At 38.7% G+C, this 19244-nt stretch overlaps 1 protein-coding gene across 2 annotated transcripts in view; it reads right to left on the bottom strand.

Annotated features, from left to right (window-relative positions):
• Window positions 1-337: 337 nt before the first annotated feature.
• Window positions 338-19244, bottom strand: part of PLCG2 (phospholipase C gamma 2) — a 52627-nt gene continuing 33720 nt past the window's right edge. For both annotated transcript variants that reach the window (XM_018083787.2, XM_018083793.2), the window contains exons 21-33: window positions 18626-18694; window positions 17285-17394; window positions 16389-16485; window positions 15396-15462; window positions 14972-15129; window positions 12240-12342; window positions 11290-11499; window positions 10542-10687; window positions 9426-9540; window positions 8013-8180; window positions 7588-7676; window positions 4021-4205; window positions 338-3236 (exon numbers count right to left, since the gene is read on the bottom strand). In XM_018083787.2, the coding sequence (XP_017939276.1) occupies window positions 3194-3236; window positions 4021-4205; window positions 7588-7676; window positions 8013-8180; window positions 9426-9540; window positions 10542-10687; window positions 11290-11499; window positions 12240-12342; window positions 14972-15129; window positions 15396-15462; window positions 16389-16485; window positions 17285-17394; window positions 18626-18694 (1560 nt within the window). In that variant the 3' untranslated portion in view covers window positions 338-3193. The remainder of the gene's footprint in view (window positions 3237-4020; window positions 4206-7587; window positions 7677-8012; window positions 8181-9425; window positions 9541-10541; window positions 10688-11289; window positions 11500-12239; window positions 12343-14971; window positions 15130-15395; window positions 15463-16388; window positions 16486-17284; window positions 17395-18625; window positions 18695-19244) is intronic.

Raw genomic sequence — 19244 nt, 5'->3', positions numbered from 1 at the left:
ATCTGATTCTCACTGGGGCTGAAGTTTATATCTAGCTCTCACTGAAAAAGGTCGGGTAGGAGTCACAAGTTAAACATGATCCTTGACCTTTTCCTTCTGCCCTCTGTGTTTGCAGGCAGATGGAAGTGCAACAATAACCATGTCTACAGAAACAATCATTAAGTCAGTTCATCTTAAAAACACAGAACTGCCCTTCTTCCAACCTCCAGCAGAACATGCCATAACACACCAGCAGACCACATTTCAGTAAGAACTCACTCACTGTTTCAAATGATGGCAAATTCATGAAATTCAACGAGCAATACTTAAACAAAGCAGCATCTGGCATCATTCACATCACAGCTGAGATATCAAAAATTATTTATTTTAATAAGTTATTTCAGTGATTTAAAACAGTTCCGATAAGAATATAACAATTTAACAATTGTTAACTTCAAAAATTTATAAATGTTTTTCCTCCTGGATTAAAAAATTAGCACACACATTCAGACTTACTTTGGTATTCAAACAGTTGCAATTGTGAAAAAGTTGCTACAGAGTCTGCCCTGACAAAGAACTGAGAGGTGAGATCTTGGATTAAAACAGAATGCAAGAAACCAAGGAAGAGTTAGAATACAGCCTTGCCCATCATTAGCAAATCAACAAAACAGTCAAAACAGTATTTTCATTCTGCATACAGTGTAACATCATACTCTGGGGAAAAGTCTTACTGTAAAACAAAATGCATTTTCATAAATACTGAAGGAGTGCCTCATAACTTCTGACATCACATATGCATGGAGAATGTGCACAGGACTTTTTAAAGGACTACAAAATGTGCTAATTCTTAAATATTTGCACAACAACAGCACAAGGAACTCCTGTGTCTATCACACAATGGTTGTCCTGTGTCAGGAATACCAACGAAGGAAGCCAGGACGAAGGGACAGTTTGCTTGTGTCTGCTCTGGAATTGAGCTTTAGAAGAAGTGCCCACAAACAGAACAAAAACCTCACCACAGCAACAGCCTCCATCTCTAGGTCTGAGTTTCCTAAGCTCTGGCATCTTGTAGTCTAGTTTTTGTGATCAGTCCAAACCTTGCTGGTAGCCGGCTGCCCATGAATCTCATCCTACAGCAGCGACAACCTCAGGGCCTTCCAGACAAGGCTTTGGGCCACCTTGTCTGATCAACACTGACAACACAGAGTTCTCACAGGACTACATAGCAATCATAGAGGCTGTTGACTGAAATATATAGCACAGGAACTGATCATATGACAAACTAAGCACATCCTGGAACATGCTGCAGAATATGTGCACACCAAAGGTGACCCCCCACCTCGAGGGACAGCACTGGATCACCTCACTAGACCTGGATACTGCAGGTAAGACCAGCTTTATACAGCAGCCTAGGCTACAGCTCCACCTCCCAAATCTACTGTTGATGTGATTTTTTGCTTTGTCTGAGGGAGGTTTGCACCCATCTAGTCCTTGAACAGGTCAATCACAGGTGGGTACTGAAGAGATTTCAGGCAGGAGGATGAAAAGCAGAGAGTCGCCTTTAACTTTGCTCTGTTTTTCAGCTGAGTGATTAGTAATTAATTTCTTTATAATAAAAAATTTACAAAAGCCACCCCATTGTGGGATACACTATTATAATACTTTCAACTTTGAGACAAGACTGTCTTTACAGAACAGCTAAAACCTCAAGGGGGTTCCTCAAACCATCATCTGTGAATGCACAATGGCATCAATTAAGAGCCTCTTCAAACAACAGAAGTCACAGCGTGGGGAGCAAGAGAAACTGAAAATTGCTGAGGCAGCTGCATCAGGCCATGAATCCCAAATCCAAGCAAGTCCTCTGTGATCAGAAATACAGCACTATGTATGCAGCATCTGATGCCTCAGGCAGCCATTCAGGCTGACAACTAAACTCCTCTGCACACATTTGAAAGCTGAAGTCGGGAACATAGACAGCAAAACTCCACCCATGCAGAGATAAGGCAACTAGAAATTTGATAGCAGTAAAACAGTGCTAGCACAAAGGACCAACACATACACAAATTATGACAACTGCTGTTAAATATTCCATCAAAGGACTTTAGTTCTGCTCTGGCAGGAAAACGCACTTGCTAATCTAACAGGTTTTCTCATCTGTAGCTCCATGCTCTTGATTTGATTAAAGGCACAAGAATGATGTACCTCTACATTTGTGCACACTATCATTCTTGGATTAGTTACATTTTGGGAAAATGGTCTGCATTTACAGAACACTATCATTTGACTATCGTCTAAGTAGAATTGCAAGATTAAAAATTGACAGTTCATTTAAAAATTCATTTCTAAGCACATTAGCAGCTGAAAGGATCTGCAAAAATGATACTATACAAATTAAATGCTACTCAGAATTTCAAATACCTTCCCTTGCTGCAAACAAACAGATATCTCCTACTGCATATCTTAAAACTTTTCCTTCCAGTGCCTTGAGGCTGTGACATAAGTTCATAGGGGCTGTGAACAGAGGTTCACACATTGCTCCTTTCTTAAACCTTTACAGAGTTCAACAGGAAGAACACAACTACAGTGACAAAAGGCTATTTGCTTTCAACAAAATTAACATATTATCTTGTTCTCAAAAATGCAACAGAAAACTTTTAATAAGAGACAATAAGGTACAAGCTATCAGCTGCCCAAAATATTTTATACAGTATCAGAAGCACAATCCCCAGGGACTGTAACATACATGAGGTGACAATGCTGGTGTAGAAGTGCTTTTACAGCATTTAATAAATTAAAAACTCACTGCTAGTTAATCTTGAGGAGCCAGGTTGTTAAAGTGGTGTGATTCCATGCATGAAAGTGGTTGTGAATGTCTTATCTACAGCCTGCATACACAAATATAGGAGATGAGTTGTACTTCAGGTATTGATAATAAGAAGTGAGGTCTATCCAACTACATGTCCTCAAGTTTTAAAAATCTTGAATACACAGAAGCTCTGGCTTGCACAGAGGATATGCTTTGTACAGAATATAAATTATTAGGAATTAAACCAGTTTTTCTTATAATAAGAAATTCTCAAGGAAACCCATCGTTCCTCTTCCTCCTCTTCTTCCAGTCATTCCATCTGATGAGACCAGCATTGAGTAGGATGACCAGGACAAATTAATCTCTTCCTGAATCGCACCATAAAGCAGCCTTAAAGAATGATGGCCTTTAAGAGTAGAATTTGCTGTTACTGACTTTCTTCTCCTTTAATCTTAAGGGAAAAGAAAAGGAAAATGTTCAGTCTAGTAGGAATTTCTCAGAGGAAAACAGTCTACCAAATTCAATCTAGATACCAAAATGAGTGATGTATCAGCAAGAAGCATTGCAATTTTTTTCCTCAATAAATGGGAGTAAACCAGTGATTCATGCAGCTGTTCAGTACACATAAAAAAGGACAAGAATACTTCAAGTCATGAGATCTACTCAAGACTTTCTCCTGGTACATGAAGCCTCTTTCTGTCTCCTTCACACTCATCCCAAAGATGGCAGCAAAGGAGAAAGAACCCTCCACTAAGCTCTGGATAATGTACTGAACTGACAGTGCAATGCTGTTACAACTCAATACTGGTTTTATCTTTTGTGGTTTGTGTATCTGGAAGCATCCTCTGTTCCTACACATCTAATATGCTCAGGACATTTCCAGGGACATAATTTTGACAGTGTAGAAAGAGTGAAGGGGTAGGTTTATTTGTCTGTATATACTTCCAGACTTTCCTCCTGGAAAGCAGAAGAGAGGAATATAAAACCTCACAGGATTACACGTCTCGCTGTGATCACTGAAGCTGAGATGCCACTGAGCAGACATTGCACAGCTTCTGCTGGCCTCTAGTGGCTCCCAGCCCAGCCTGGCTTCTCTGCAGCCCTTCCTCGCTTCAGATGAGCTCATTCTGCCCTCACCACTCTTTAGATGCTCATTTTGATACATCTGAGGTTTCCTTACCACAGCTCATGTGTAGATAGAGCTGCCTTGGAAAGGAGAACGATTATCAACCCACCTGCGGTTACACGTCTCTTGATATATCTGTAGTTTGTGCTCATTCACACTGAATTCCTTCAATATTGCATCTCTGTTAGGATTCCTTAAATTCATGTGGGTATCATAAAGGAACAGCTGGTTGTTAAGCTCCTCCTGGCGCTTCCGAAGCTGCCGACAGGAGGAATAAAGCTCTTCTTCACTCTCCTTCAAAAGAATATTGGAAATCAAGGTGACTTGTAAGACACACACCCAAAATGGCACCAAATATTTATAGTTTGGGGGATTATTTTGTTTCTTAAACACAATTTAATAACTGTGTAGAATGTTTTATAAAATTGGTTTGATAACATGTTTCTGGAATGTTTATGGAAATAAACTAACTTAGAAAGCACTGAAAAAAGCCAGCAGCCCCTCTCACAAGGGTGTCAGGGACATTCTAGCACAGGTCATGACTTGGGTGCATCTAAACACTTCTGTTGGAATGTTTTTCTCTAATAATGTATGTCAGTCTCTTGAGGAAAGAACAGAAAATAGTGTATCATGGTGAGTTATCAGATTATAACAGCATTAACTATACTTTTTTTAAAGTTTATTTTTTGGCTCTTCCATCATATTTGTGTATTATGCAACAAACTGTCAATCCTGGGGATTGTCTACTGAAATCTAGACTAAAGGTCAAAATACTGACTAGTAAATAGGACCCCTAATAGCAGCAAGTACCCAGATGGTCAAGAGAGAAGGACAGCTCCTGTATTTCTCTGTAGCTATGGCAATTCAGTACTTGCAGAACAACTGACTATGTCTGATTTTCTGTTGTTGCATGTGGCCCACAGTAGGTCTCAATATATTCCACAAGCATAAAACAATCATAATTATTCCCTTTAGGACTCCAAATTATTTTAATACTTCAAAACTTTGGATGGCAAAGCTGTCTCTTTATAGAGTTACTAGTGGGGAATAGAACTGGCAGGACTGAAGTCTTAATCTTCACATCAGCAGCAAAACAAGATACTCATTCTACAAGAAATGACATGCAATCAATAAATGTAATAAATCCAAACATTTTCAAAGGCTGCATACTAATAAGACTGACTCTTTCTGCATTCAGTCCAGATCTAGGAAAACTGATAGGTTACCAACACACCCAGGGAGTTTCACTTACAGGAAGGAACAAGATCCTTTCCTAAACCCTCTTTTTCTTCCTGAAACACACTCCTACACAGGCATGGGTTGAAGCAACTGAAACAGCCTCAGTGCTATGCTACTGATTAAGATTTAAAAAGTAATTTATTTAATTTTTGTTTGTAAAGCAGTAGGAAACTCTGTATTCCCAAATCACAAAGGAAATGCAGATTGCTAATTACCAATTTGCAGGTGTAATCATCAAGATGCATATGTACTACTATTAGTTCTTGTAAATAAATGTATCCACAAAGGTAGACCTTAAAACTGCATTTAAGAATGTCCACTTCAATCTTTATGTCAAAAACATATGGACCATTGAGGCAGATTGTAATCAGAAAATACTGAAGAGATACACACACTTTCTGACAGAAGTAAATCGATTTTCAAGCAAATAAGACATGCTTTTAAATGCAACAACCACCTCAGTATTTCTACAATATCAAGAAAACTGTTTAACTTCTACAGGAACTGCATAAGGCCCCTCATTAAAGCTCTCAAATGTGCATGCTTACGTCTACAATATTTTTGCTTCTCTGTTCCTGAGAAATTCCACAGCCATCTGTAATTCCTCTTTATAATTCTGTATTTCATCTCCAAGTGTATGCAGATGGGCTCTGTATATAAACAGGCCTGTTATTAAATGGTATCACTTTATGGATGGTCATCATTTTTTAAAAAGAGGTAGAAGAACAGAGACAGCCTTGATCTTTTCTGGTGCTTCCTGAATGATCTGCCAGAAGTTCTAGAGCTGATAACTACAGCAAGTCCGGGTTTGTTGCAGACTGCCAAACAAAAGGGAAAATTTGTGAAAGTTCTCCTTCCACTGCAATACCACCCAGAGACATCAGACATTGTAAAATACAAAGCTGAGCTGCATCTTCATTTGGCTTAACAAGCAAAAGGGGCTTCTGTTTGTGTGTTTCTTTGTGTGAAACATGCTATGGTCAAAGGGCTCAGTCTGACAGATTGGGAGACACTCTGCTGCTCTGAACATCACTGTTAGAGCTGCTCCTGCCCCAGGCAAATAGTGATCTGAATTCCTGAAGACAAACCACAGCAGGAGGGATTCCCAGTGTATCCACAAGTGATGTCCATGCTCAGCATTAGGCAATGGTGAGTTGCTGTCAGTTTTCTCAAAGGCAGCAAGCCAAAACCCAGCAGTTTACCAGGCCTCTGTCAGATTCGTGTTCATGAAATATGAACAATTTAAATATTATCTTTAAAGGACACAGTTCTCTTGTTTACACACACACAGCCCTCTTGTCTCAGCTTCCAGCCCTCTCCTGCCCTCAGGACCCACAGAAAGAACCTACCATGGCTGTCAAACACTCATTGCACAGTCACTTTACATCATGTGTTACAAGGTGGCTTTGTAAAAACCTCCACAAAGGATGTTTGAAAAAGGTTGACACTCCTTTGGGCAGAACAATGTGACTGAACTCAGCCACTTCCAGTTCAGCGTTTGCAACTGCAGGTACAAATCCCTTCAGAGACATTATGACTTACAGTTCCCAGAATTTGGGGTTTTAGTCAGAAAAACAATGTACACTGGTGTAAAGTGCAGTGTAGGCCTGGATGGTTGCAAAAGGTTACAAATAAGAAGTTGTATTTTTTTTTTCTCTGAATCTGAAGGGTGCTGGAAAGCACCCTGAAATAGCCACTTCCCAGAAGAATCTTTAAACTTTCATCACATGGCCTCTATGCAAGTGTATTTAAATTACATAAAATATTATTGAGAAAGAGTCTGAGAATAATCCTGCTTCAGATCAAGTTATACAACAGCACCTTTGGAACACCAACACACACCACTCACAGATCAGCCACTTTAATGCCTGGCTTCATGAGCAAGGATGCATCATTATTCTTCCCCTATGTGTTTTAAAATACAAGTACATCAAGTAAGTGTTTTACAGAGGCTTAAAAGAAGCAGATTAGCACTTCTGTAGGGACCAGATATGTCTTCCACTTGATGGGTTGTTTATTTTCATGAAATAGTGGAAGAAATTAGTATCTTCTCTTGCTAAAGTGATTTCTTTTTATGTAGGACCTTTAAAAAAAAGGTTATTCTATGAAGTCAAAGCTGATTTTAGCTAGCTTTGCATGGCATCACTCAGTTAACAGGGAATGACAACGACCATGCTGTTACAGCAAAAACTAGTGGAGGTAATGATGCTTTGTTTATGCATTATTTCTTTTAACAACCATGTAATCTGTCCACCCAGAGGGAGAGTAACTCAATTTGTGCTATTTGTCTTCCCCGGTACCTGCAGAAGAAATGCCTGACAGTAACACATCAGACACAGAACAGAAAACTAAATCCTCAGTTCCTGGTTTCCACAAAGTACTGATAACATACATGCTAAGTGCACAAAAAAAAAACCAAACAAACAGTGGTTCTCACCAGAACTTGCTGCATTTCACAGTGAACCAGAAGCGAGGCCAGCTCGATATCTTCACTGTAGCCGTTCTTGAGAGGGACTGCCCTGAAACCTGGGGTGGGGGGAACATACACAAAGGACAATTACAGCCAAGGCAAAGGGTCATGTGCAGCCACAAAAAAGGTGCACACAGTCCTGAGGGGATTCTTTCAGTGCTCAAACACTCCACTGCTGAGAGCAGGCTTTGCTATGGCAGTTAGAGAGGAGCAAAAGGCAAGAATGGCAAAATTGAGAAACTCCTGACTTCACATGCTCTTGAAAACTAAAGCAAGAGTAAGTCAGGTTCATGGAGGAAGGAGAGAGTCCAGCACCGCAGAGGAAGTCACAGTACAACAATGCTGAACAGCACCTTTCTGACACAGCCCCTCATTGTAACCACTGATCCTACCTGATTTGATTCCTTTGATGGGAAAAGTGGCGTGTGCTAAGAAATTGGGATCACTGAACATGTCCTCCTCGTAAACAACAAAGCGCAGAAACGCCAGGTTTGGATCGTAAATCTCAAATTTCACTTGCTCTGCACAGGGTGCCCAAACTGGATTCAGGCCATTGTCATCTGTAGGGAAAGGGGAAACATTGCAGTATAGAGCAGTAAATTCACCTCATTCACATATGGGTATGTATCCCAGGACATTTCCTAAGATACAAAGGCCCAAAAATCCTATTTACCATCTGTCTCATGTTGTAACCTTGCTTCAAAAGGTTTGTATTTGTTTACTTGGTGGGAGACATAGGACGAAACAAGGCAGGGATGAAAATCCATTAAGGAAAGTTATTATTTGTATTTAACCATATAAAAGCCCCTTGGACATGTATTTGTTTAAAAAAAAAAAAGGTTAATTAATAGCTCATACTCATAAGCCTTACATTCCATATGTGAGCAAATAAAAAGCAGGAAAAGCACTACATGTACCCTGACCCAGGGTACATGGAGCCATGTACAGAACACCAACATTTGGTATATGTGACACAGCCAGGAAGTTTGCTCTCTAAAGTCTTGGTCACTTCCCACAAAAAGTTTACACCATAATCCTCTTCTCTGAAGTACCAAAGAGCCACAATGCACATTCTTGCTCCTGCTTTTGTGTTTCTTTTCCACTGGTATTACTGGTTTGGATACTCAGAACCAAAGCCTGTTATTTACCAGAGGAAAACTGCTGTATCCAGAAATATTAAATGGTAAAATATGAAGTGGCTGAGATATTGCCCCATGGCACTTAAATGAAGCTCATTTACAAACACACATCCCTTGTCCAGAACTCTCCAGGAGTGAGCTTTGATCAAACTTCTCTTGCATTGCAAGTTATACTATTTTACAGCCCTACACACCCAAGCTGTCTCCCAGGGGGTGCCAGTCTTAGAAGCTGAGTTTAAATAAACATAGTCTGGATCTCACAGTAGTAACTCTCTATTTGGGCCAGACTTTTGGGAACTGACTAGCACTGTTGGAGGCACTTTCAAGACAGCAATTTTTTAAAATATGCAAATACACAAACTTATGCACAGGTAAAAACATAACAGAATGGGACTTCTTTTTTTTCCAAACTGCAACAGTACTATTTTTTCAAGACTTGATATACATGGAAGTTTCTCAAATTAACTGGCCCTGAGGCAAGCAAGAGAATAAGACTGTATGACTTATCAGTGCAGAGCAACAGTTAACCTACTCCTCCCTATAGTATAAGTTGCTGGCCAATTACAGACAACATAAATACATGGTCATCCCCTGCCTACTCACTTTATTTAAGTACACTGGAAGTATAACCACATCCTTACAACACAGAAAGCCACAGATACTCACTCACAACTGTTGTCTTGAATTTGCTGTTATCATATTCAGCCCCACAGATTTCAACCTCTACAAAGGGACAAGCGATGCTTCTACCGAGTTTAGGGAGATGACGAGCACCCAAAACCTGCAAAAGCAACTCGAAATTATAACCACCTCCAAAGGAAACTTGGCACCATTATTTCTGAACAGAAGACATCCTGCAGAACTAGAGGGGGGGAAAAAATCCAGAAGAACATGGAAAAGCACACGCTCTCTTTCTTGAATATGTTTGCATGTATTAAACATACTATCTGTGCAACAAATAACTATTGTTTGGGTAACCCAGTGATTTTCATTGTAAGATACTGCAGCTGACATTCATTACACACAATATGCAGTTCCAGACCAGGCCTGTAGCATAAGTTTTGTTATCTTTCTTTGGTCTTTATTACATACCTATTTCTAGACACTTCTCCTTTGCATTCACAGCCCCTGTTTAACTTGTCTTTAAACTGCAATGAAAAGCAGTTAATGTGTTTCTTCTTTCTCAGAAAACATACTTTTAAAGGACATGTCTTACTGCACAGCAACTGAGAACAGACACAAGTTCAATCCCTGTTTGGCACTAAGTCAACATGGTAAAATTTTCAAATTACAAACCCATCTCTCGAAGAAAAATGAGAATGAAATTCAGATTAAGTCATAGTGTATTAAACATGATGAAAGGGAGATCAGCTTATTTTTTTCTGTTTAGTTTCCCTATTTCATTATAAATATTTTTCTTCCACACTCAAAATCTCCTAACTAGTTAGTCTGCTGCAAAACAATCTCCAATAGGACCCTTCTATTGAGAAGTTATTAGGTTGGAAATGCAAGTTATTTCATTTCAAGTTTTTATTAACAATTATAAAAAAATCACCCCAGGATTGTGTTTTCAGTCCTAAAACATGTGCTTCATTAGCATGATAAAGATATATATTTCTTTTTAGGAAACCAGTGAAGCTAGTTTCGTTCTCAAACACACTGACACTTAAAAGCAGTATTTTGACAATCTGTCAGATCTTGCTCTGAAATATAATAGCTTTATTTTTAGTTTTATAGATATTTATGACTGGTAAAAACCCATAATTTACAAAAGAGATTTACCCTCACTGTCATAATCATCTGCAATTTCCTCTTCGAGTCGTTTGGCATTGGGTCATAGTCCTCATTCCTCATGCTCTCTGGCTGCAGGACGTAGCCAGTGCGTCCATTAAGTGAAAACAAGGCATGGTTCAATTGCATGTATTTATCTAGGGAGAGATTAAACAGTCATAACAGAAGATCCCAATTGGAATAAAGCCAAGGAAATACCAGACCAGTGGCTCCTCTCTGCAGTGCTTCCTGGTCACCACTTTATCAGAAAGAGCTGGAAAGGTAAGTTCAAAGACTCGGGTTCTTCAGTAACTCAAACTGACAGGCTATTTTTCATCAATTTTAATCCCCAAAACCCCATCTCCATCCACAATTGGCTTCCTACCAACGTGTCATAAGATAGTTGGCCCTCACCAGAAAGCAGAGGACAGCCTTCCCTGTGTCTGAACACCTATTCATACACCTGAAACTTACTGTAAATATCTCTGCTTGCTTATCACAGAGAGATCGAGGTGAAATAAATCTTTTAGAGTTTAGGGCTAGTTTGGCTCAGAGACAGGGCTTTTGGAGACCCATTTTTGGGGCCCAGCTCTATAAGGCGATCCACATGTTCAAAAGCAAACTTCAATTCTTCCACATCCCTTCCCAAAGGGAAGTACAAATAAATAGGACAGTGACTAGAATGACAGAAGGGCCAGAAAGGGGTTTGTTCATGGGGAAATGGAAGGTGGATTAGATCCTTCTTCAAAGGGAATATTACCTGGAGTTTGGAAGTTAAGAGCCACCATCTGGGAGCCACAAAGCCAGAGGCGAAATGGGTCGTAGTTGGATGAGTCGACCCTCTGTCCTTTAGGATAGACACGTGTCAGTCCCTTCAGGTTGTATTTCAACAACTCAACTGGTTTTTGCTTCACAATGCTCTCTGCCTTGGTTTCCACAAAAGAACGGATTTCTTTGAAATCAGGATTGTCTACACAGGGGTGAGGAAGAAAAGTAGTTACCAAAGGAAGAAATAAGTTGACATTTATACTGTATTTTTACCAACACACTGTTTTACTTTGTTTTGCTTTGTCCTTTAATGCAATAATTGGCACCATTTTCAGGCAGACATGGCAAATTGGTTGAGAATCAAGTCTGAAAGTTAAAATTGCCTGCCTGCCACATGCTTTGCAGGAGGGCAGATAAGAGCCCATAGTCATGTCCTCATCTCATCATAGCTAATAATGTACTTCTGACCACTATAACACATATTTAAATGAGACATCTCTTCCTGGGTTTAAATGGGGAGAAGAAAGGGCAAGCCAGGGTTAGCCAATGCCTCAAACAATGACTATAATTATAATGTCTTAACTGCAGTGACAGCTTATTAAAAACATTTGCAAAGAAACTTAAAGAAAAGAGCACATTTGCTGGCTTCTCCAGCAGCAATGACAAAACAATGGAATCAAAAGTACATCTTTCAGTATCAGATTCCACACCTGCACCTACACAGACCTCAGTTACATTATGAAGCCACATACATCTCAACAGCCTAGACCTGGTAAACAGGCTCTTGCCATAAAGTCATATAATGCACAGTAAACCCACTTTGAAGGTTTTTTACAAACAAACCACAAGTGTTCAGCCAGATTTTACCTTCAGTTCTAAAATCTCAACTAACATCTGTAAAGATAGAAGAGTAAAATTCAGTTGTAATATTAAAGACAATACCTAAATTGTCCTTGGTTTTGCTCGTTGGTTTGCAGTAGATTACCAGATCAGATAATTCAATAGCAATTAATTGATTCTTTTCCCAGTATTTCCTTCTGTTCTCCTGGAAAACATAACAAAGTTTTAGATTACAGATATGCTGAGTATTATGGTACAGTAACTGCAGGGTGTACTCTAATGAGCATTCTTTGGTGCCCAGATTCCTATCTGATACTTTAGACACTTGCATAGATGTAAAGCACTTTCAGACCCAACTCAAGAACAGGCTATAAACAAGTGGGTTTGGGTTTTAGTTGGGGATGTGCTTTGGGGGTTTTTTATGGAAGAGAAAGGTGTTGTTTGGGGTTGTTTTTAAGCAAGGGTTTCATTGCTTCCCTGATCAGTCCTACTCAGAATCCCGGCAACATTTTTTTTTCTTTTAATGTGGTTCTACTCAACTTATTTTTAGTTATGTTCTTAACTCTATAGCTCATATAAATGCAAATATATGCAGAAAAAAAATGCAAAGGGTAGTGAAGTGTCTCTGTATTTATTTAAAATTCTGAGCAGAACTTAAGTCTTGCTAGTAACTCCCAAACAGCTAAATTCAAACCCTGTGAGCACCATTCCTCTAGTTTTCTATTTGTGCACCAAACCAATAATGTTCTGTGTGGAAAATCATGTGCAATCTTGTTGACATTACCAGTACTAAACCCACTATCTACTTCCACATTTGCAAGCACCTGCTCTATGGAAGCTGAGCAATTTTCCCTGCCAGCAAAGACTGGGAACTGCTGGAAGCAGCAAGACATGTCCCGAGTGGAGACATTTGGGCTGGAGGTTTTTCAGACATAAGAAGCTACTACAGGATAGAACATGTTAGAAGAGTCCCATACTGAACAGTGATTTGGCACAAGAGATGATGAAGCAGCAGCTATTAGTAAGCCTTCTGAAAGAATTCCCTCAACAGGACAAACATAAGAGGAATGGAAATCAGAACTAGACAGGCATGAGTTTCCAGAGTGTTTCACTGAAACAGAGATTATGCATTGAAGTCTAAGAAAAGCAAAGAGGAACACAGTATTTAGACTTGGAAATAACCTTGGGGAAAAGCTGTAGAAAGCTCATTGTACTCAGTGATCCACCACAGTTTCTCAGACGTTGCTTAACAGTAATCAGAGCTCCAAACAGCAAAAGATCACTTCTACTCATCTCTAGACATAACCCTCTAGTGACAACCAAACAGGAGTGCTGGCAATGAACAACCACTCCTGGAAGCATGGCAAGGGTCAGTATTGAGCAGAGATGACAAGATACATGAAGCTTAGTTTTATTTCATATGTATAACAGATACTGCTTAAAACCAAACTAATTTAGAAAAAAAAACAAACCTGTATCACATTGCAGCATAGTGTTAACTCACTATGCCTTTTCCTTCCCCAAAATTCAGCCTGTTAACTGTACTGGCAACAAGGGCCTTTCCTCATCTTTATCCCCTCCCCATGCAGCAGTCTATCATGTGAACTTTCCAGAGGCCATGCTGTGAGGGAAGCCTCCCAGTTGACAAGATCGAATTTTGAAGCATCTTTGAACACAGAGTGTTTAATACTTCTCCAACTGTACAGAGAGAGAAAAAGCTGCCAAGCTCCTGAAGAGCCATTGTTGTACCATAAAAAACATTCAATTTAGAGACACTTCTTCTGGGTCGTGTTTCTCTTTTTCTCGTTTTTATTTCTAAATGAAAGCCTGGCACAAGAACCTTATCTCTCCTCCCCCAACAATAGGTCAACAGCCTGTTGCTTCTCCCCTTGCTGAATTTGTAGCCCTCTGCTTGAGATATCAATTTGCCTGCTATAAATAGGATTAGGACGACCCCCAGAGCATTACCACTCCATATGACAGATAAACAGCATGAGCCAACATGATACTGAAACACATTTTCCATCAGTCATATCACCCACTTAACAATAAAAGTGAATAAAAGCAACAAAGGAAAGAGTGTAGTAAAGCATAGCTATTTTAAGGACTTTTTGGTCATGTAAAAGAGTTCTTAAATACTAGAAAACACGACAGGGAGGTAAATTAGAGCATCAGAACAGGAAAAGCACGTCCTGAAAAGTGCCTTTAAGTGTTAGTAGAGGAACATAGAAGCTAAACTTTGGCAGAATCCTTGAATTTGTAGGCAAATATTTGGAAATATTACTATTCTGGGAAATCCAGAACGTGCCTATTAGTTACAAATAAATAATTAGCCAAACAATTCCCTATCAGTGCACTCACCAGGAAGCAGAGTTAGTAAAGAGGATTAAGAAGAGTTTAGGGAATGGCAGGTCAGATTTCACACATACTCACCAGTGAATTCACAACTCTGAACAGAACATTCTGATATCTGAGTTTCTGCTGCTTAACACCAGGATGAACCAGTGTAAACAGATGTAACATTGTAATGGTATCTACTTTGGCCTACTAAGCACCTTCACTGAGGTGCAGGGTGCAACACAGACAGTACTCTGCTGAAAACTTCCTGTTAACATAAATTTACATAAAATGCTCATTCACACACCATTCCCCAAAGATTTTATGGAACAAGGGTCACAGCATCGATAGAACGTACAGAAAACTGGAACATGCATGAGAATGAAGGACCACATGTTAGCAACATTTAGCATCATAGAGCAGCTAAAGATAAAAACTATTGTGAATTTATAGCAGTACATCATAAAAAACAACAAGGAATAATTTCTTCTCAATACCTCTTCTGCAGTTTTCCAAGTGATTTCACGGATACTTTGGTACCATTCAAAGAGTTCTTCTACTTTATCGGTTGCAAACTCAACACAAGGATCTTCTGGATTCTTGGGTTCCAGAATGAAGACAAAAGGCTTTTTGTGCTTCCCTTGTGGCATTTTCACTGTTAGGCAATACAGTAGCAAGAAATTTATACTGAAATCCAACAGTTCTTTTTCTAAGCTGTCATTGTTGATTTATGGCAACAGTTAGCGTTATAAAGTTTCAATGTACAAACCACGTTGGCTAAATTAACACAAGCAGAGGGTTCAGGTTTTTGGTGGGGTTTTGTTTGGGTTTTTTTCTAAATCTTTCCTTCTAAACATAAAAGAATCTACTCAACACAGAAAGCTCAGGAGAGTCCACATGTGAGCATCAGAAAATACATACCAACGTTGTACGTATTGAGCACCAGAATGCCACGGCACAGAGACCCTAAGGGGTTGTCCTCAATAATCTGAAAAACATGAGTTGATTCTCACCCTAAATATTCTCTTGAGTCAACATGCACAGGACATTAACAAATAATAAACATGCACCATTAAATCCAACCTCAGTTTCACTGAAAGCATGCCCACTGTAAGGTTTAAAAGCCTGTTTTTAAAAGCCTGTTTCCGTATCAAAAACATCGTGTTTTGATAAACACATGTGAATCTCTTCAGTGAGAGTAGTCAAAAGGAGGAGTGCAGCTTCTGAACTAACATAACTGCTCATTTGTTAAGTCTGCTTAAGGTTACAATGACCTGGAGGGAGGAAATATAATACTTGTGTTTTCCTCCAAAGACTCCTGGAAAATCATTGGAAGTGCTTCAGAACAACAAAAGAACTCAGTGTTTTATTTTTAAAACTCAAAAATGTCAAAACTGATTATTGTGAAATTCTGTTTTCTTTTCTTGAGGAGCTCTTTGTCCAAGACACTGGACCATATATTTTAGATACTTTTGACAAATACTATAGGGTTAGTCATGCATAAAAACTTAATAATGGAGAGTAAAATGGTTCGTAAGATCTGTTTGGACACACAGTTTTCTTATTTGCAAATATTAAGACAGCAACTATACAGAAAAACTAGTTAAAAGTTTCAGGTATGTTATTGTTTAACCAAACTATCTGAAAAACCTGAAGTGGTATGATTTTCACTAACAGGAAATCATCATCATCTCCTGAAACCTCACCAAATCAGCCATCTCCTTAAATAGTTTTCTATGAGCGAAAATATATTCTGACAAAAATATTCAGCAGCAGAGAACAATGAAGAATACATTCATCTCTCTCTGTTCTGTGTTCTTTCAGACACAGCATGCAGTGTTGTGAGTCTGTAAGCCAGACTTCCACTGCCAGGAGGCGGCCAAGGAAATGCAGTGGACAAACCATAACCCTCACCTGATTCTCAAGCTCAGCAGAGTTATCAGATGACATGTCTTCAACATAATTAGATGGAAAATAATGTTGGATTTTTTCTCCATAATCCCCCTTCCACCTGAATTTAAACAGAAAAGTAGAGAGAGAGAAAAAAAATAGCTAGAGAACTTCAATAGGCCATTAATGAAGCAATAATACCCAAGAAATTGGTCATTAATACCCCATAGTAGCTTGTCTAGCTGGCTATCACCAAAATATAAATGATGAAGTAGCTAAAAGCTCTAACAAAGTGATCATTAACTGTAGAAACAGATGATTTCAGAGGGATTACAGTTACTGTAAACTGAAATTAATGACTTAAGAGGCTTTTTCCCCCTCCAGTACTAAAAATACTATTATGTGGTTGATTACCCTGTAGAAACTACAGGGAAACATTAGATTCCCAAGCTTTCCAAGCAATTTACAAGCCAGCTAGAAAAGAAAACCTGTTATGAAAGGAGACTGTACAGAGAACTAAAAAAGGTGGGTTTGATTCCTCAGAAGTGCTTAGCAGAGCAAGGACAGAAACAGGGCAAGGATTACAGTGGTAATGGGTGAGTGACTCCCCAGAATACACAAATGTTTGGGAAGGATGAAGGTAGTAAAGGAAAAATACTGGATACACTGGGCAAAGGAGGCTCTGCAGGCTGAGGTTGTTGCTGTGGGATAGAAAAATGGAAAAGACATGAAAGGAGACTTGAGGACGAGGGAGTTTTGTGAGTTTTTTTTAATACACTGGCATTAAGATTTATAAGGCCACAGTTAATAAGCAGCAATCAGACAACTGGCAGTTTTTTTAAACTACTACTCAAAGCTCATTTTTTTCTTCCATCTAGTAAGTCACCAGAAGTTCTCTCATGAGGAATCTTTGTCCTTACCAGCCTCCAGTTTCCTTTGTGACATTATGAATTAAAGCTCCTCGAGAGAAGCTCAGTTCATCACTCCTTTTGGCTCTGTAGTCATACAAGGCTTTCACTGTTCTCTGGGGCTTCAAGAGAAACAGAGCAAAGGGGTCATCTAGGGGGACAGGTCATAAAATAATCAATAATCCAATTTTAAAAAAATTTAAAAAAAAAAAAGGGGGAGGATTGGATTATTATTTTGTTGTGATGAAGCTTAGAAAACAAAATACAGAAGATCCAGAGTGACATCTATTGGTGGAAGCAAGTGATGCTACTTTGTTATTCTTCAAGTATCAGCTCGGGGAAAAAAAGAAAAAGAAAACGAAAAACCAAAGAATCTTTCTTTTATGGGTGCTGAAACATAATTACGGTAGAATAAAAATAAAAATAAGAAACCCCCATACAGTGAAATATCAATCCTCTATTTTTAACCCATGTATTCATAATCATTTGGAGTTTGTAGGCTTAGATGCCTACAAAACCTTCACTTCAAAACCACATCAGCTATCCTGCTGGTCACATTTCCTTTACGAAGACAGGCAGTTTTAGCAGGATGAGCAATTCCTTTATCTTGAGTTTACTCCTACTACCCAAATTCTTCAGCAGCAATGCAAATTCATTGGCCAAAAAGACTAAAAGGAATTACATTCACAAAATTTACAAGCAGGTGGTTTTTATGAGAATTTACAAGTAGGCAGGCCCTAGCAGGAGTTACAGACAAGTAATGTTTGATGTGCCACTGGTTTTTAAAACAGTATTTATATTTTAAAAGAAGACAAACTTTAATAACTCATTAATAAACCAAGAGCACCATTTTAATATAGAAAGCACATGAATACACTCTGCACCTATTTGTGCATTCAGGCCATGTTTGATGATGGAAATGCAATGATTTTGTGCACACAAGAAACAGTGTGTAGAGACACCCACAGGCACAGAAATGAGGTTTATTTGTTGCACTTTCTTTCCACAAAGATGTGGCCTTCTCAAATTGAATCTTCTCACAGGTATTTAATTTGGGGACACACACCTGCATAAGCCAAATCAAATTGTCTCCACAGACTCAATAGCAAAAAGTGCCCAAATTCCCAGTGTGAATGAATCAGTACAGGATTTGAACACAAGAAAATGTGTGGGTACAACTTTTAGAGACTAGAAAAAAAAAGTCACACCCTTGAAATTTCTGCTGTCCAGTCCCCCATGATCAAGCAGCCTGATGCTTTCAATTCTCCTTTTCATCACTGCTAACAGGAAACAAACAAGTCTCATAATTTTAAGAAGTCTATAGTACGTGTGAATAACTTTCTTTAAGCATACCACTGTGGGGGTGATTTCACTGGGTTCCACATACATCTTGACATCATAGAGGGAATTAATATCTTTTTCCTAAAAACAAGAAGGAAAAAAAAAGAAGTTTCAGAAATCAAAATTATAAAAGTGCTTAATGTTAATTAATTAATAATAATTAATATAATATTATATATTATATAATAATATAATATAAAAGTACTTAACATTCATTGCTGAAACCACCTTTTTGACCATACATAGGCAAACAGAAGAGAGGGAAGCCAGATACCTATATTTTGCTCATTTCTATAGTTGAACATACCTGAGCATGAGTTTGTTATTTAATCTGTCTGTGCCTCAGTTTAATGAACAGTAAAACCCCATGAAACAGCAATACCTCACAAAGGTATCTCTTAATCAGTCAAATAGCTTTTTGGTTGTGAGAACCCTTCTGTGTACAACCAGGAAAGAAATATCTACACTCATGATTTCTGTGCTACAGTACTTTAGTACTAGTATTGGTTTCACTATTAGATAAAAATTCTAAAACAATATACAGTCATCTGTTTCATTGTATTCTGTCCTTGTGATTGCATTTGGACCTGGACCTAAGACACAGAACCTTTGCTATAGGCAACATTATAAA

The sequence above is a fragment of the Manacus vitellinus genome, unplaced genomic scaffold (genome assembly GCF_001715985.3).
Source record: "Manacus vitellinus isolate BGI_N305 unplaced genomic scaffold, ASM171598v3 scaffold_10_pilon, whole genome shotgun sequence".
Lineage (NCBI taxonomy): Eukaryota > Metazoa > Chordata > Aves > Passeriformes > Pipridae > Manacus > Manacus vitellinus.
Note: the sequence above shows the minus strand (reverse complement) of the source record. Positions and strands in the feature narration are given on the sequence as shown.